The sequence below is a fragment of the Hyaena hyaena genome, unplaced genomic scaffold, assembly GCF_003009895.1.
Source record: "Hyaena hyaena isolate Hyena2069 unplaced genomic scaffold, ASM300989v1 scaffold_311, whole genome shotgun sequence".
Taxonomy (NCBI): domain Eukaryota; kingdom Metazoa; phylum Chordata; class Mammalia; order Carnivora; family Hyaenidae; genus Hyaena; species Hyaena hyaena.
The window spans coordinates 1,440,374-1,456,035 of NW_024080944.1; the positions used below are offsets into that span (position 1 = coordinate 1,440,374).

General features: G+C 37.1%; 1 protein-coding gene across 3 annotated transcripts in view; it reads left to right on the forward strand.

Annotated features, from left to right (window-relative positions):
- RASA2 (RAS p21 protein activator 2) overlaps positions 1-15,662 on the forward strand; it is a 119,453-nt gene that overhangs the window by 17,495 nt on the left and 86,296 nt on the right. For all 3 annotated transcript variants that reach the window (XM_039248535.1, XM_039248536.1, XM_039248537.1), the window contains exons 2-3: positions 7,943-8,060; positions 12,791-12,894. In XM_039248535.1, the coding sequence (XP_039104466.1) occupies positions 7,943-8,060; positions 12,791-12,894 (222 nt within the window). The remainder of the gene's footprint in view (positions 1-7,942; positions 8,061-12,790; positions 12,895-15,662) is intronic.

Here is a 15,662-nt window from a genome sequence, read left to right on the forward strand (position 1 = left end):
GTGTTTGTATGTTAAAAAGGTAAGCGACAAGTGTGTGAAGGATGGAGAGCAAAGCTAAACTCACCATTTTATTTAACATGTATATGATGTTGCAAGATATGTATGATGCAGAGAGACCATGACTGTCACATGAATGGGAAAGAGGCTATTTCATTTTATGCTTGGACAAAACCACTGATGTGTAGTGTGAAGGAAGCTTCAGTTCTTGGCATATTTGCAGTACATCTGTGAGGGAGAAGAAATGCCCAGTGGAGGATTAGTTAATCAGATATGAATTCAGCAAGAAATGGTGTTGTTACAGAATAAAAGATGTTTTCTTTCTTCATAGAGGAATAGTTGTTTTGTCAATAATATACTTCCTGGGGTGCCGGGGTGGCTCAATCAGTTAAGCATCAGACTTTTGATTTCAGCTCAGAGCATGATCTCATGGTCGTGGGATGCAGCCCCACATTGGGCTGTGCGCCTGTAGTTCAGAGCCTGCTTGAGATTCTCTCTCTCTCTCTTTTTCTCTGTCTGTCTCAAAATAAACATTAAAAAAGAATTCACTTCCTAATCTTGATTGATTGTTGAAGGAAATAGTGACGGTTGTACATATAATCAGATCTATACTATTTGCTTTAGGGCCAATACAGCTACCTTTGTAGGACAAATATCCGTCTTTGCATATTGCAGCATCTTGGCATGTACAGAACTTTTAAAATGAGGGATAACTTAAAAACATTCCTTTTTTTCATTCAGATGAAATTAAAACACATTGTTTCAGTTGTTTTGCTTAAGTGTCATATCTTAGCAATATATTGAATGTCTTGAATAATCTTACACTTTGGATCAAGATCCGATGTGTAAATTTAAGGATGAGCTTGAGGTACCCAGAATGGTCTACATGGTTTCAGTATTGAGAATTTGGCACTCCCAAATTCATGAGCATGATATTATTGAGCGTATTTTAAAAATGACATCCGGGGGTGCCCAGGTGGCTCAGTCGGTTAAGCATCTGACTTCGGCTCAGGTCATGATCCTGTGGTTCATGAGTTCAAGCTCCAAATCCAGCTCTATGCTGACAGCTCAGAGCCTGGAGCCTGCTTCAGATTCTGTGTCTTTCTCTCTCTCTGCCCGTATCCCACTCATACTCTTTCTCTCAAAAATAAATAAATGTTAAATAAATTTTTTTTCAAAAAAATGACATCCAAATACTGCAGTCAGAAATGAAGAAAGTTTTTCAAAGACACATACAGCAATACAGAGAATTAAGATCCATTTATCTCCACAGTAGCCAAATTTGGAAAGAGCCCATATGTCCATTCACTGATGAATCAGTGAAGAAGATATGTATGTATGTATATATACATATGCATACACATACACACACAATGAAATATTACATAGTGATCAGAAAGAATGAAATCTTTCCGTTTGCAACAATTTGGATGGAACTAGAGTGTATTATGCTAAGGGAAATAAATCAGAGAAAGATAAATACCATATAATTTCAGTCATATGTGGAATTTAAGAAACAAAACAGATGAATATAAGGGAACAGAAGGAAAAGAAGATAAAAACAGAGAGGGAGGCAAACCATAAGAGACTCTTAATTACAGAGAACAAACAGGGCTGCTGGAGTGGGGTGTTGGGTGGTAGATGGGCTAAATAGGTGATGAGCATTAGGGAAGGCACTGGGGATGAGCACTGGGTGTTGTATGTAAGTGATGAATCACTGAATTCTACTCCTGAAGTCATTATTACACTATATGTTAACCAACTTGGATTTAAATTAAAACAAAATTTAGCTTATTAAAAAATAAAAAAAAGATGGAGATGTCTACATTTCCCAAGTTGAAGCATTCACTTTTTGAGTGTGCTGTGGTACTCAGCTCACTGTCTAATGGAACAATGAAAGTAGTTTTTGGTGAGGTATTACTTTATAATTTTTGAGTCCATGTATAGTCCAGATAGCCCCATGTAGCTGAAAGATTTACCAAGCTCTGTTGACCAGTAATGTGAGATGGGATTTTCTAATTTGTTTAGAAATATAGGGCAAGAAAACAAACCAGTCAGGATTAGGTTACAGAATCAACTCTAGCTAGTTTGAGCAGAAAGAGATTTAATGAAGATTATTTATTTATTTGTTTATTTAGAGAGCGTGCAAGTGGGAGAGGGTCAGAGAGAGAGGGAAAGAGAGAGAATCCTAAGCAGGCTCTGCACTGTCAGCGCAGAGCCCAGTGAGGTGCTCGAACTCATGAACTGTGAGATATAATCTGGGTTGAAGTTGGGCATTTGACCTACTGAGCTACCCAGGCACTCCTTAATAAAAGATTTTAAGTGGTTTATTGAATTGTTGGAAATTCTGACTGAAGAAACAGAGTCTATGTTGAACTTTCATGAATGAAATTCTAAAGCCACATTGTAGCTAGACTACCAAGGGAGTTACTATCTCTTGTGGGATCAGAAAGGTACATACAGAATTGGGAAGCTGTAACTTTTAGCTGCTTGTCTGAGAACCTTCACACTTCTGCTGTGATTAGGAACCTGCCACTATTAGGAAAGAGCCTTCAGCAAGCAACCATCTTCATTAGTAAGCTGTTGTCACTGCTGCTGGCTCCAGAGCCAAGCCATGCCTGCCACAGCCTATATGATGGAGTGGATGTCTTGTGCCCTTCTTGATACCTGTGAAACCTATGACTGGAAACAAGGACTTCAGGAAATGTTGCTCCACAAAACTTGGACATCTCTGTGATCATACTTTGTAGTAGCAGCAGCCTAAATACAGCCTACTCTTCTGCCCTCCAGATTTCTAGCGAGTGCAGTGATAGGTGGAATTTAAATCATATTCACAACTGTAACTGCAAGATAGGTTGGGGAATGTACTTTATAGTTTTCTAGTCTCTGCAGTACAGGAAGTCATATACCAAAGGATGTTGAAATGGATGAAGAGCACTGATCCACCATATCTACCACAGACATAAACCCTGATTCTCCTTAAGGCTAGACATTATCAAATGGGCTATGTAGATAAATTGAGAAAGATGACAGATAATACCATCAAATACTGTTGAGAAACATAAGTATTTTTTTCAATATATTTTTATTATTTTATAATGACACATTAAAAAACTACCTAAAATTTGTGCTCTGCCTATGAATTTAGTGGTCTGTGGATGCCAAAAGTTTCTTCATATTTAAAATGTTGATAGTGGATGGAAAGTCTCAAAGAGGGAATAACAAAACTGTTGGAATGAGTTACCTAAACTGAGGAAAGTTTGGTGTTATCAAATACTGAAGCATGGTCAAGTAAGGTGGAAACTAACAAGCAGTCATTTGATTTGGTGGCACTTAATATTAGTAATGTCCTTAAAGGTTTTAGTAAAGAAATAGGATCAAAAGCCAACTTGCAGGTTCAAGCTGTGAGTAGGAAGGAAAGGATTGGAGTAGAGGTTATAGGTTATAGTAAATACAGTATATTTACTCTTTATAGAGTAAAGAGCAATAGTTGTGTTTCCTTCCTTCCATCCTTCCTTTGTCCTTTCTTCCTTCACTCCTTTCTCTCTTTTTCTTCCTCCCTTCCTTCTTACATACCGTAATTCAAACGTAAGGGAGGTCCTATGCAAATATCACACACAAGACAAGTACAGTCTTTCAGAGTTACTCACTTTTGTCTCTTTGTGTAGCTTAATATAAAGTGTATGCCATTAAAATAATCTTTCTGGGGGTGCCTGGGTGGCTTGGTCAGTTAAGCAGCTGACTTTGGCTCAGGTGAGTTCGAGCCCTGCCTCGGGCTCTGTGCTGACAGCTCAGAGCCTGGAGCCTGCTTCAGATATTGTGTCTCCTTTTCTCTCTGCCCTTCCCCTGTTCATTCTCTGTCTCTCAAAAATAAACAAACATTAAAAAAATAATCTTTCTGCTTAGAGATATAAAGGGTATAACATTTTTATTAGTTCTAGAACTGTTAGTTACTTTACTTTTGATTATTTTTTATAGAGTGGCAGTTATTTTGATTTATATTTTTTTGTTAAATGTCAATATAATTTTGAATTAAAGTCTTGATTACTGAGTCTGTCAATGTATGATTGATTAACGAGCTGGCATTGATTAGAAGAATTCACCTTCAGTGTAGTTTATTTGAACATAAGTTAGTGACAGATATTCAGTGAGTACAGATTGTGATAATTGCTTTTACAGGAAGTAATGATGAGTGTATTTCATAATTACATAGGACTTAAGCTTTTACATATTCTTAGTGAATATCTGGTAATGTTCATTGAATTCTGTACACAAAATAATCACTATTATCTCGCCCTTGAAAGGCGGGTAATAGAATAGATGCACATTTATATAGAGTAGTTCTCTCAAACTGCACTTATGTGAATGAAGCAGGAACATATTCAAGGACAGTGATTCAGGGGCGCCTGGGTGGCTTAGTCGGTTAAGCGTCCGACTTTCGCTTAGGTCATGATCTTGCGGTTCGTGGGTTCAAGCCCCGCGTCGGGCTCTGTGGTGACTGCCAGCTCAGAGCCTGGAGCCTGTTTCAGTCTGTGACTCCCTCTCTCTCTGACCCTCCCCTGCTCCCGCTGTCTCTCTCTCTCTCTCTCTCCTAGAAATAAATAAAACATAAAAAAAAAAAAAAAATTCAAGGACAGTGATTCAGTGTTCCACATTCCCTCATTAGCTATAGAGCATGTTTATTATGATTTAATTCTAAAATTTGTTTGCATTCCAAGCCCTTTGGTGATCTAGTTGGATTTGGGGTTTTAAAAAAATACCTTCTGGATTTTTTCAAAGAGGAGACATCAAAGAAGGAAAGACTAGAAGAGGGGCGCCTGGGTGGCTCAGTTAGTTGAATGTCCGACTTAGGCTTAGGTCATGATCTTGCCATTCCTGAGTTCTAACCCCGAGTCGGGCTCTGTGCTGACAGCTCAGAGCCTGGAGCCTGTTTCAGATTCTGTGTCTCCCTCTGTCTCTCTGCCCCTGCCCCACTTGCACTCTATCTCTTTCTCAAAAATAATTATTAAAAAAAATTTTTTTAAAGGAGAGGAAGGTTGAGAGTAATCAACCTTCTTCAATCATAATTGTTAGACAGTGCTGTGGAATGAGAGGGAGGGAATGTGGTAGAGAGAGCTCTACAAGATGGATGAACTTTGGATAAGAGAAGCAACATCTAGCTTCAGGAGGAGCCTGGATGGATACAAATTCAAATATATGTAATTTTTTCCTGTAGGAAATTGGTTTATTTGTAAAGGCCAATCCATATTAAGCAGTTTTGGAGTCGTTTAAAAGATTCCTGATTCTGACTTGAGATGAATATAAGTATGTTTACTCTAAGTGGTAACTTGTGTTTGTTTTTTTTTAATCTCTCAATGACAAGCTGGTGCCTTTCCATTGATTTTCTCATTGTAATAAAAAAATTACTGAGTTTTTCATAGGTGCTTCTTAGGTTTCTGATAGACTGCTAAAATATATTGGTTTAAATGGCCTTTAGTTTTAAAGTTGATAAGCAGAAAGAGACTTGAGTTTATCTAGCCCAAATTTCCGATAAGAAGGCTGTGCTTTAGTGATTTGTGTGAAGGCATTCAGACACTTAGTAGCAGGGGTAAAACAGGAGCATTGGTTTCATAGTTCTTGGAGCAGTACTGGTTCCCTTAAGCCAGCTACCTTGCTTTCTTAATTTAGTACGCTAGTGTCTGAGTTCAGCACACACACTTTTGTTTGTGTTTTTGGCCCATGAGTATCTCACAAGAACTTCAAAATTAGACTTACTGGCTTCCTTAGTATTCATTCAGCAAGTACTTCTCAAATGTCTACTATATATTTACTATTTTAGATTTGGGGGATTAACAAGCTCTCAGGCCTCAAGAATGAGAGAACCAGAAAACAAACATAAAAGTTAGCAGTTTCAGATAGTTATAAATGCTTTCAAGAAAACAGAAATAGACTATGGTAGCAGGATTATCTATATGAGACAGAATATTCAGGGAAGGTTTCCCTGAGGAGAATTTAAGCTGAGACCTAAAGGATAAGCAGAGCTAGCCATGTGAAGCTGTACAGTTAGAGCGTTCCAGGCAGAGGCCCTAAGCTTGAACAAGTTTGGCATGGTTGGTGAATGAAAAGAGGGTGAACTCTGAGGAGAGGAGGAAGAAAAGAGGTCGGACAGGAGAGAAAGGTAGGGCTGTGTGGATCATGAAAATGGGAATTTAGAAATGAGATTGTATTTTGGGGCGCCTGGGTGGCTTAGTCGGTTAAGCGTCCGACTTTCGCTTAGGTCATGATCTCACGGTTCGTGGGTTTGAGCCCCGCGTCGGGCTCTGTGGTGACTGCCAGCTCAGAGCCTGGAGCCTGTTTCGGTCTGTCACTCCCTCTCTCTCTGACCCTCCCCTGCTCTCGCTGTCTCTCTCTCTGTCTCTCTCCTAGAAATAAAAAAAAATTAAAAAAAAAAAAGAAATGAGATTGTATTCTAAGTGAAATGGAATAGTATTGGAGCTGGGGGAGTGACTGACCTGAAGTGTATGCTCAGATTATCACACTCTTTGGTGGAAAGTGGATTGTAGGGGAATACCAGTGAAGGCAAGGAAAAGTGGTTGGATTTGAGATATATTTTGGAGGTTTGCTGATGGACTAGATGTGGGGAAGGTTTGGGGAGGATGATGAGAAAAAGAGAGAAAGATGGTGATAGACTGGGGGAAGAGCATGTTTTAAGGGAGGAAGTCAGATGGTTTGCCTGGGACTTGTTGAATCCCAGATGCCTAGTGGATATCCAAGGAGGCAGTTGGATATTCACATCCAGTGCTGAGGAGGAGAGATCAGACCTGGAAATGCAGACTGGGGAAGCAACTGCATTAACACCATACTTGAAGGAGTTTGCACAGGTAAAGAAGAGAAGGTGGTCCAGAACTGAGCCCTGAAGCTTTGCGACATTTAGAGGTGAGGAGGGAAAGAAGTCAGCAGAGAGTCAGGGATGTACGAGGAAAGCCAGAAATAATTGTGTTGTGGAAGCTAAGAAAAGAGCATTTTAAGGAGGGATGTTACTGTTCACTATTATTAAATAGTGATAAGGGCACCACCAGATCAGGTAGGATAAGGTCAGAGAGGTGACCATTGGATTTGGCAAATATGGAAAGCGTTGATAAGCCTAGCTAGAACAGTTGCTGTGTGTCGTCATGGAGTTAGAAGCTGACTGGGGAGAGGGTTGAAGAATGGATGGAAAGTGAGAAATTAGAAACAATGACTAGAGATGATTGCTTTTGAGAAGATTTGCTATGAAAGGGAGTCTAGAAATGAAATGGTACCACAAGGGAGGATGTGGTCAAAGGAGATTTTTTTTCTTTTTGTGCTCTTTTAAAATTGGGAAATATTAAAGCTTGTTTTTGTGCTGATGGGAACGAGCCACTAGAGAGAACTGATGATGCAGGAAAGAGGGATTAACTGTGGAGTTAAGTCCTTGAGGTGGCATTGGTGATTGGGATGGAGAGGACAAGTGAGGGTATTGCCCTTTTCCACGAGCAGGAACACCATGATATATTGACTTCACACTCCTTTACACACAGTTCCTCTCTTCAGTCTCACTGGATGCCTTTTTTTTTTTTTAAGTATTTTATTTATTTTTGAGAGAGAGAGAGTGCATACGTGTGTGAGCAGGGGAGGGACAAAGAGAGGGGGGAACAAGGATCCTAAGTGGACTCCGTGCTGACAGCACAGATCCTGATGTGGGACTTGAACTCATGAACCGTGAGCTTATGACCTGAGCTAAAGTCAGATGCTTAATCGACTGAGCCACCCAGGTGCCCTGTCACTGGATGCCTTTAGCCCAAATTGATCAGCTTCTTTATATAATCACTAGAGGTTTTTTTGTGCAACCTCTGGAATGTTCTTTTGAATTGAATTCATCCCTTATGAGGGTTAGCATGAAGCAGCTGGTGGTATTTAACACCAATTTTAATTTTTTTGCCAACAGGTGAAGCAAAAAATTTATTGCCATATCTTGGACCCAACAAAATGAGAGATTGTTTCTGCACCATAAATTTGGACCAAGAAGAAGTTTATCGTACCCAAGTTGTTGAAAAGTCTTTAAGGTTTGTAAAAATTTGGTAAATTATTTTTTGTATGATATATATTAATAAATAAATTTTATACTTTTTCCAGACTGTATGCATCAAGAATACTTCCTTTATTTGAAACTTTTCTTTTACATTCTGGATTTGTTTTTAGAATTACAGAATCTCAGAGTTTGAAAGAGCCTTAATGTTTTTTGAGCTGGAGTAATCAGCTGCCTTATGCTTGGTTCCTTCTGACAATTATCATTGACAAGAGGTCATCGGACATTTGCTTAACAATGTTTGTTCCAGTGACCAAAGAGTTCATTGCCTCTTAAGCAGACTTTTTGTTTGTAGAACTATTCTGACCCTTAGAAAACTCTTTAATTTACTGAAATAATGTCTATCAAAAGGTGAACCTACTGTATGCCAAGAACTGGCTGGGTGCTGTTTATTCCTATATCCGTGAGAACAAGATAGATGCAGTGCTGGCTTTCATGTGGCTTTTCATTGCCTTAAAATATATCTTCCTTTTAATTGCCCCTAATCCTATCCCTTGGATTTCTGGAAAACACCTTAATCCATCCTTGTCATGACATTTTCAGGCTTTTGAAAACAACTGTCAATGTAAGTCCGTTTGTTCTCTAGGCTAAATTGCGTCTATTCATTTCAACTTTTCTCAAAGTACCTCATTATTTTATCTCTCTCAAGAGTAAATTATTTCTTAAGAGTTGCACAGGTCATTGTAAGGGAATGGGTTCTTAGGTAAAGTTCTCATCTTTTGACAGTGTTAATAGCACTTTGAGAGTATCATAATAAATTCTAATTCATAAAGTTAAAGTGTGGCACCTCTGCCCTGTAATAGCATTTGTGGGCATAATTCTAGCACAGAGCTGTGCTGACAGGATACAGTCTTGGACAGAGATAAGAGTCAAAACAAGGGCACGGGGAGTTGTTGGAATGAACATGTGGTGAATGAAGTACTGTCAGGACTCCTGTAAACTTTTTGGGAAATTTTTTTTTTTAGGGTTTATTCATTTTGGGAGAGAGAGAGAATGAGAGCACGAGCAGAAGGGATAGAGACCAAGGGAGACAGAGAGTCCCCAAGCAGGCTCTGCACTGTCAGTGCAGAGTCCGATGCAGGGCTCCAAATTCACAAACCATGAGATCACGATTTGAGCTGAAACCAAGAGTTAGATGCTTAACTGACTGAGCCACCCAGGCACCCCTAGGGAATCTATTTTTTAATGCTCTTTTTCATAATCTTTTTTCTTTATACTTGTCCTTTTTTTTCCTGAAATTTTATACTTCATATCTTTAGTCGTAAATCACCTGTCCCTGTTGTATTAGAATTTTATTTATGTGTTATGAATGATGAAACCGAGTCACCAAAAGGCTGAATAATTTGTGTATATAATATAGGAAGTTGGAAGCAAAATGGAGATTGGAACCTGAAACTGTCATAACTCTTAGTGTCACTCAATGTACACTGATTCCATATCGCACAAAAATCAATGATATATACATAGCTAGTAATTGTCCATAAATTGAGTACTTGTGGTAGTCTCAGATATGTAGCTTTGTAAATTAGTGACTAAAATTAGCTTACTTTTTCTTTTTCAAACTTTTGCCTTTCTAGATACTTGCGTTGGGGAAAAATGATGACAGCAATTATTTTTACCCATCTTAAATTTTTTTCTAGATGTATAACAACTTGGAAGATTTTTTATTTTAGCAGTGGTTTGCCTTAGGTTATTTGAAGTGTGCTTCCTGGATTCTAGGTACCCCCTAACATTTTCCTTGTGGAATTAGGTGAAAGAATCTGTAATATAAAATTTGGCTCACCTGGCTTTCATGTTGGTGTTTTTTCCCCTTATTTTAATAAGCTGTCAAGTCAAGAGTCAGATACCATTTAGATTTTTATGGGTCCTGGGTATTATAGTTTTTATGGACAGCCTGGATACAGAGTCTTCATAAAGGGTAAGGAAGAGTCCTATATGAAATCTATAGCTCTTAAATTTCTACCTCAAATCCTTTTAAAGAGTGAATGGTATGTAAACAAGCTGAGAAATAGCAATAATGCTCGTGCCCATTGCTTTTCTTCCCCATGCCAGAAATTTCCTTAGGAGTCATATGCATGATCGTACATCAGTGATAGCAACAGAGTATTGTTTTAAAAACTGTGTAAGTCTAGTCATTGCTGCTTACCAACGTTACTGAAAAGTTTTCTTCAGATGAATTGATTAGTTAATTAATTAATTAATTAAAGATGTGGGGATTAACTTGCTGAGATTGTGGTGATATAGTGATAACTATATGATTTAGTGAATAGTTCTGTGGTATTCTTTCTTGGTTTTAAAATGTATTTAAAAAAAATAATATTTGCATACATGTGATATATAAAGGAAATTTTCCATTTTATAATTGTTTATGAAATGATGCAGAGGAGAAAATACATAAACATATCATGTCTTTGCCTAATAGTTGTTTTTATGTCAATTTTTATGTTGAAATTGATTAGAGGACTCCAGTTATTTTGATAGACCAACTTTTAAAAACTTATTTTCATTATATTTGAAGTGGAAAATAACATTGGCAAAAGTTGACCAGGCATTATAAATAACTAAAAAGCTGAGTCAGCTGTTTTCTGGACAAGGTCAGAAATAACTTCTATAAGAGTATTTTCCTTTGAATTTCAGATTTTTTCTTTTTAAATTGTGATATCCTAAAGGGATTGCATGTTCTGGTGACATTTTCAAAGAATCCTTTATTTCTTTAAACATTCTCAAGAAAGAAGTGATCTTGACAAAGATATTTACTAGCATTTCAGAGATTTGTGTCTTTATAGAAGAATTTAAACATCGAAATAGCATTCTTAAAATAAACTTATAAAAGTAAATTGTTTGGGGGCACCTGGGTGGCTCAGTCAGTTAAGCGTCTGACTTTAGCTCAGGTCATGATCTCTCAGTTCATGGGTTGAAGCCCCACATTGGGTGCTGTGCTGACAGTTCAGAGCCTGGAACCTGCTTCAGATTCTCTGTCTCCCTCTCTTTCTGCCCTTCCCCTGGTCATACGCTCTCTCTCTAAAATAAATAAACACTAAAAAAAAAAAAAAGTTGTTTCACAGGAGAAAATCTTAGCAACTTGGGGATAGGCAAAGATTTCTTACTTAGGATGCAGAAATCACTAGTCATAAAAGAAGAAAATTGAGAAACTGGATTTCATTAAAATCAGATTCTTCTGCTCTTCAACAGACACTGTCAAGAAAATGAAATGGCAAGCCACAGCTGGAAGAAAATATTCTGACAAAGGACTTGTATCTAGAATTTACTTAAAAACAAAAACAAAACCAATAAGAAGACAGACAGCCCATTTAAAATATGTGGAGAAAACACAAATAGATATTTCTCAAAAGAATATATACAAATGGCCAACAGGCACATGAAAAATATTCATCATCATTAGTCATCAGGGAAATGCAGTTTAAAGCCATCTCTGTCACTATAGATTCTTGAACAAAATATGTCCTGATCAGAATCAGATCACTGGTTTTTGTGACAGGATGGAGGAGGTGATTGCACAAGGGAACTGTCTGGGGAGATAGAAATGTTCTGTATCTTGATTGGGGTAGATGTAAAAATTTATCATATCACAGTCAATAGAATAGCTAATTTAAAGAAGAATTTCAGTAGCAAAATTTGACAATGAAATGGAACAACTGGAGCCCTCCACTGCTGGTAGAAGTGTAAATGGTACACATTTGTTTAGTACACAGGTGTTGGAAAACAGTGTGACAGTTTCTTATAAATTAAAAATTCATCTACCTTTAACTTAGCAATTCCACTCTTTTAGCTATCTACCCAAAATAATGGAAAGCATATGTTCAGAAAAAACCTTCTATAAAAATATTATAGCAGCTTCTTTTTAATAGCCCAAACTAGAAATAACTCACATGACATGACTGGGAGAATAGATTGTGAAATATTCATGAATGGAATAGTATGCAGCAATTAAAAACGCATACGCTACTTTTATGCACAGCAAAATGGAAAAATCTCCAGTGTTAAGCTGAGTGAGAGAAGCTGGGCATAAGAGTACATACTATTTAATTCTATTTATATGAAATTCTTTGACAGAGCTATTTAGTAGACATCAGATCACTGGTTGCCTGTGTCAGGTTTGGTGGGATAACTGCAGAGAAGTACACGGAAACTTTCTGGGGAGACAGAAATGTTACTGTGTCTTGACTGGGATGGAGGCAACACAGGTTTATAAATTTATCAAATCAATAACCTCTGTACTTTAAATTGGGTTTATTACATGTAATTTATAACTTAAGTTGATTTAAAATAACCCATTTTAATTTCTTAAATATACTTTAAAATAATACTTTACATAACATTATCCTTTTGTGTTGTGTATTATGATTAACATAGCTATACATATTTCTGAGATGATGGTGTGAATGACACTGTCTTCAACTCATTTGTGTCCACTTTAGGTGAACATGACCCTAGGCAATAATTGAGTCTTCTGCCCATAGGACTCCTGAAAAACTGTTCAGAGCTCAACCTAGCAATTGAGGTTCTCTCAGAGTTTAGCTTGGTTTGTACAGGGTTTTATTGAACCTTAGCATAGAGAATAATTTTGGAGCTTTTGAAGCTTTTCCCTATGTTTTAGTCTGTATATTTTATTTTATTGAAAATACTATTTGAGGACAATGTCAAATATAAATTTAATGAGCTTTCCTTTCCCCCTTTTCTCTCTAGCCCATTTTTCAGTGAAGAATTTTACTTTGAGATTCCACGAACTTTCCAGTATTTGTCTTTCTATGTTTATGATAAGAATGTTTTACAGAGAGACCTTCGTATAGGTATGTACTATTCATAATTATCTTTAATCACAGCATTGGTGTTTTTATATGTTCAACATTTCTAATCCTTTTCTCTACTCTTCATGTTCATTTGTGAATCTTATTTTTAATTTGTATGCTCAGCTTAGGTCACACTTTGGAGGTGACTTCACTGGTCTCCCCCTAATCATGGTGTCATGTTTCCAGAGTACCTGATGGGGCATTTTTGAGAGTACTCATTGTACTTGTTCGTCAGTTTTTTGTTTAATATCTAGTCTAATATGAGATTTGTGAAGATAGAGACTGTCACTCAAAGAGTGCCTTACATTTAGTAAATACTTGGTAAGTATTTGCTGAATGATTCAAAGAATAGTTTAATACAAAGATCACAGTATAAGATCTCCAAAGAACAGTGATTTTTCAAGCTTTTTTTAATGTAAGTAATAATTTGCTTTAACGTAGACATACGTTTTCTCTCTGGCTCTATTGGTACCATGAATACTCTTTCTTAAATAAGTATCTAAGGCTGGGGTGTGATCTGTGGGCATGAAGTAGAACAAAGCTCAATGGACATGTATGTGTCAGATTCTTGGTCTTTGTACCATTGTCTGTATTTTAATAACAGGTAGAGGTCTATAATTTGCATGTATTATCCTCTTGCTTTTTAGTATTGTGAATTTCATCATTTCCATCTCTCCTTTCTGATTTGAAATATGGTCAGGTCTTCTACAGTTTAAATGATTAATTTGACTTTTTATTTATTTAAAAAAATTTTTTTTTGGTTTTATTTATTTTTGAGACAGAGAGAGACCGAGCACAAGTGGGGGAGGAGCAGAGAGAGAGGGAAACACAGAATCTGAACAGGCTCCAGGCTCTGAGCTGTCAGCACAGAGCCCAACGTGGGGCTCGAACCCACAAACCATGTGATCATGAACTGAGCCAAAGTCGGATGCTCAACCGACTGAGCCACCTAGGTGCCACTAATTTGACTTTTCAAAAAGATTTATTTGACTTTGTCCTCTGTTAACTACCATATAATTTGTTTCCAATTTTGCTGTTGAACTCCTTAATAAATGGTTTGTAGCCTTCTTCTACTGCTTCTTTCTTTTTAAATCTTTGTAACCTGACTTCTATATTTTCTTAACAAACTTTTTTTGAAGTTTGCCAGAATCATTTTAGAGGAAATCAAATGACCTTAGCACCTGGAGCACGTGGGTGGATCAGTTGGTTGAGCATCCAACTCTTGATTTCACCTTGGGTTATGATCTCATGGTTTGTGAGTTCGAGCCCTGTGTCTGGGTCTGTGCTGACAATGCAGAGCCTGCTTCGGATTCTCTCTCTCTTCCTCTCTCTCTGCCTCTCCCCTGCTTGTACTCTCTCATTCTCTCAAAATAAATAAATAAACTTAAAAAAATGATGTGAACATCCTTCTTGCATACATCTTTGCATGTATCTTTTTCTTAGAATAAATTTCTAGAAGTGAAAATACTGGGTTAAAGGATATGAATGTTTTTATTTTATTTATTTTTACTATTTTTTTATGTAACAGATTCTTTGTTTTTTTAAACACTTATTTATTTTTGAGAGACAGAGAGAGAGTGTGAGTGGGGTATGGAGAGAGAATAAGAGGGAGACACAGAGTCCAAAGCAGGTTCCAGGCTCTGAGCTGACAGCACGGAGCCTGATGCAGAACTTGAACTCATGAACCATGAGATCATGACCTGAGCCGAAGTTGGACACTTAACCGACTGAGCCACCCAGGTGCCCCTGTTTATTTATTTATTAAAATTTATTTCCTTAGTACATGTTACATACACAGGCACAGGCATGAGCTGGGAGGGAGGGGAAGGGAGAGAGGGAATCCTAAGCAGATGCTTGGCTTGATCCCACCTGAGCCAAAATTAAGAGTTGGATGCTTAACTGACTGAGCCACTCAGGCACCTCAAGATATGAATATTTTTAAAATTTCTTCTGTCTGTAATTTTTACATTGTCCCCCAGAAAAATTGTGCCAATTTAAATTCCCCCAAACATAGCTTGGGTATAATCATTTTACCATACCCTTGTTATTCTTGGATATTAGCATTGAAAAAATTTTTTCCCAATTTGATAGGTAAAAATAATATTTTTTAACTTGTATTTTTCTGATTATCAATGAATTTTTTTGTATGTTTATTAGTCTTTTATATTTTTCTTCTATAAACTAGATTTTCATTGTCATGCCCATTTTTCATTTGGATGGATTTCTTTATTTACTCTTAAGCATATTTATTTGTTTAATATGTTAAGTTTTATCAGCTGTCTACATAGCAAATGCTGTTTCTTTGTCACAAAAGGCATTTTCATAGTGTTGAATCCTTATCTGCCTCTCTGTCATATTTGACTCTTTTTGATTGCTTATTCAACTTGTTGAAAACCAAAGAAAATAGAGTTTAATGACTTTGTATTATCCTAATTGTCTTTCTTCTTCTGAGTTCTTTATTTATACGCAGACTCTTTTCTTTCCAGCAAACCCTCAATTATGAATCACCCCTGAGGTCCCATCCTCAATTCATTTAAACCAACATTTACAAACACTTCTGTGTGGCATACAAAAGATGAGAATACAAAGAAGACAACCCAGGCTATCAGAGAAGCACACTTGTACTCTAATTCTAATTTATTGTAATTGGATCTGGGCTAGAGGTATGAACAATGTAGTTGGGAGCACAGAGAACAGGTAATCTTGTTCGGTGGAGGATTAACAGACTACCTAGGTAGAAAAGTAAGAAATTTTCACGTAATAGGGAT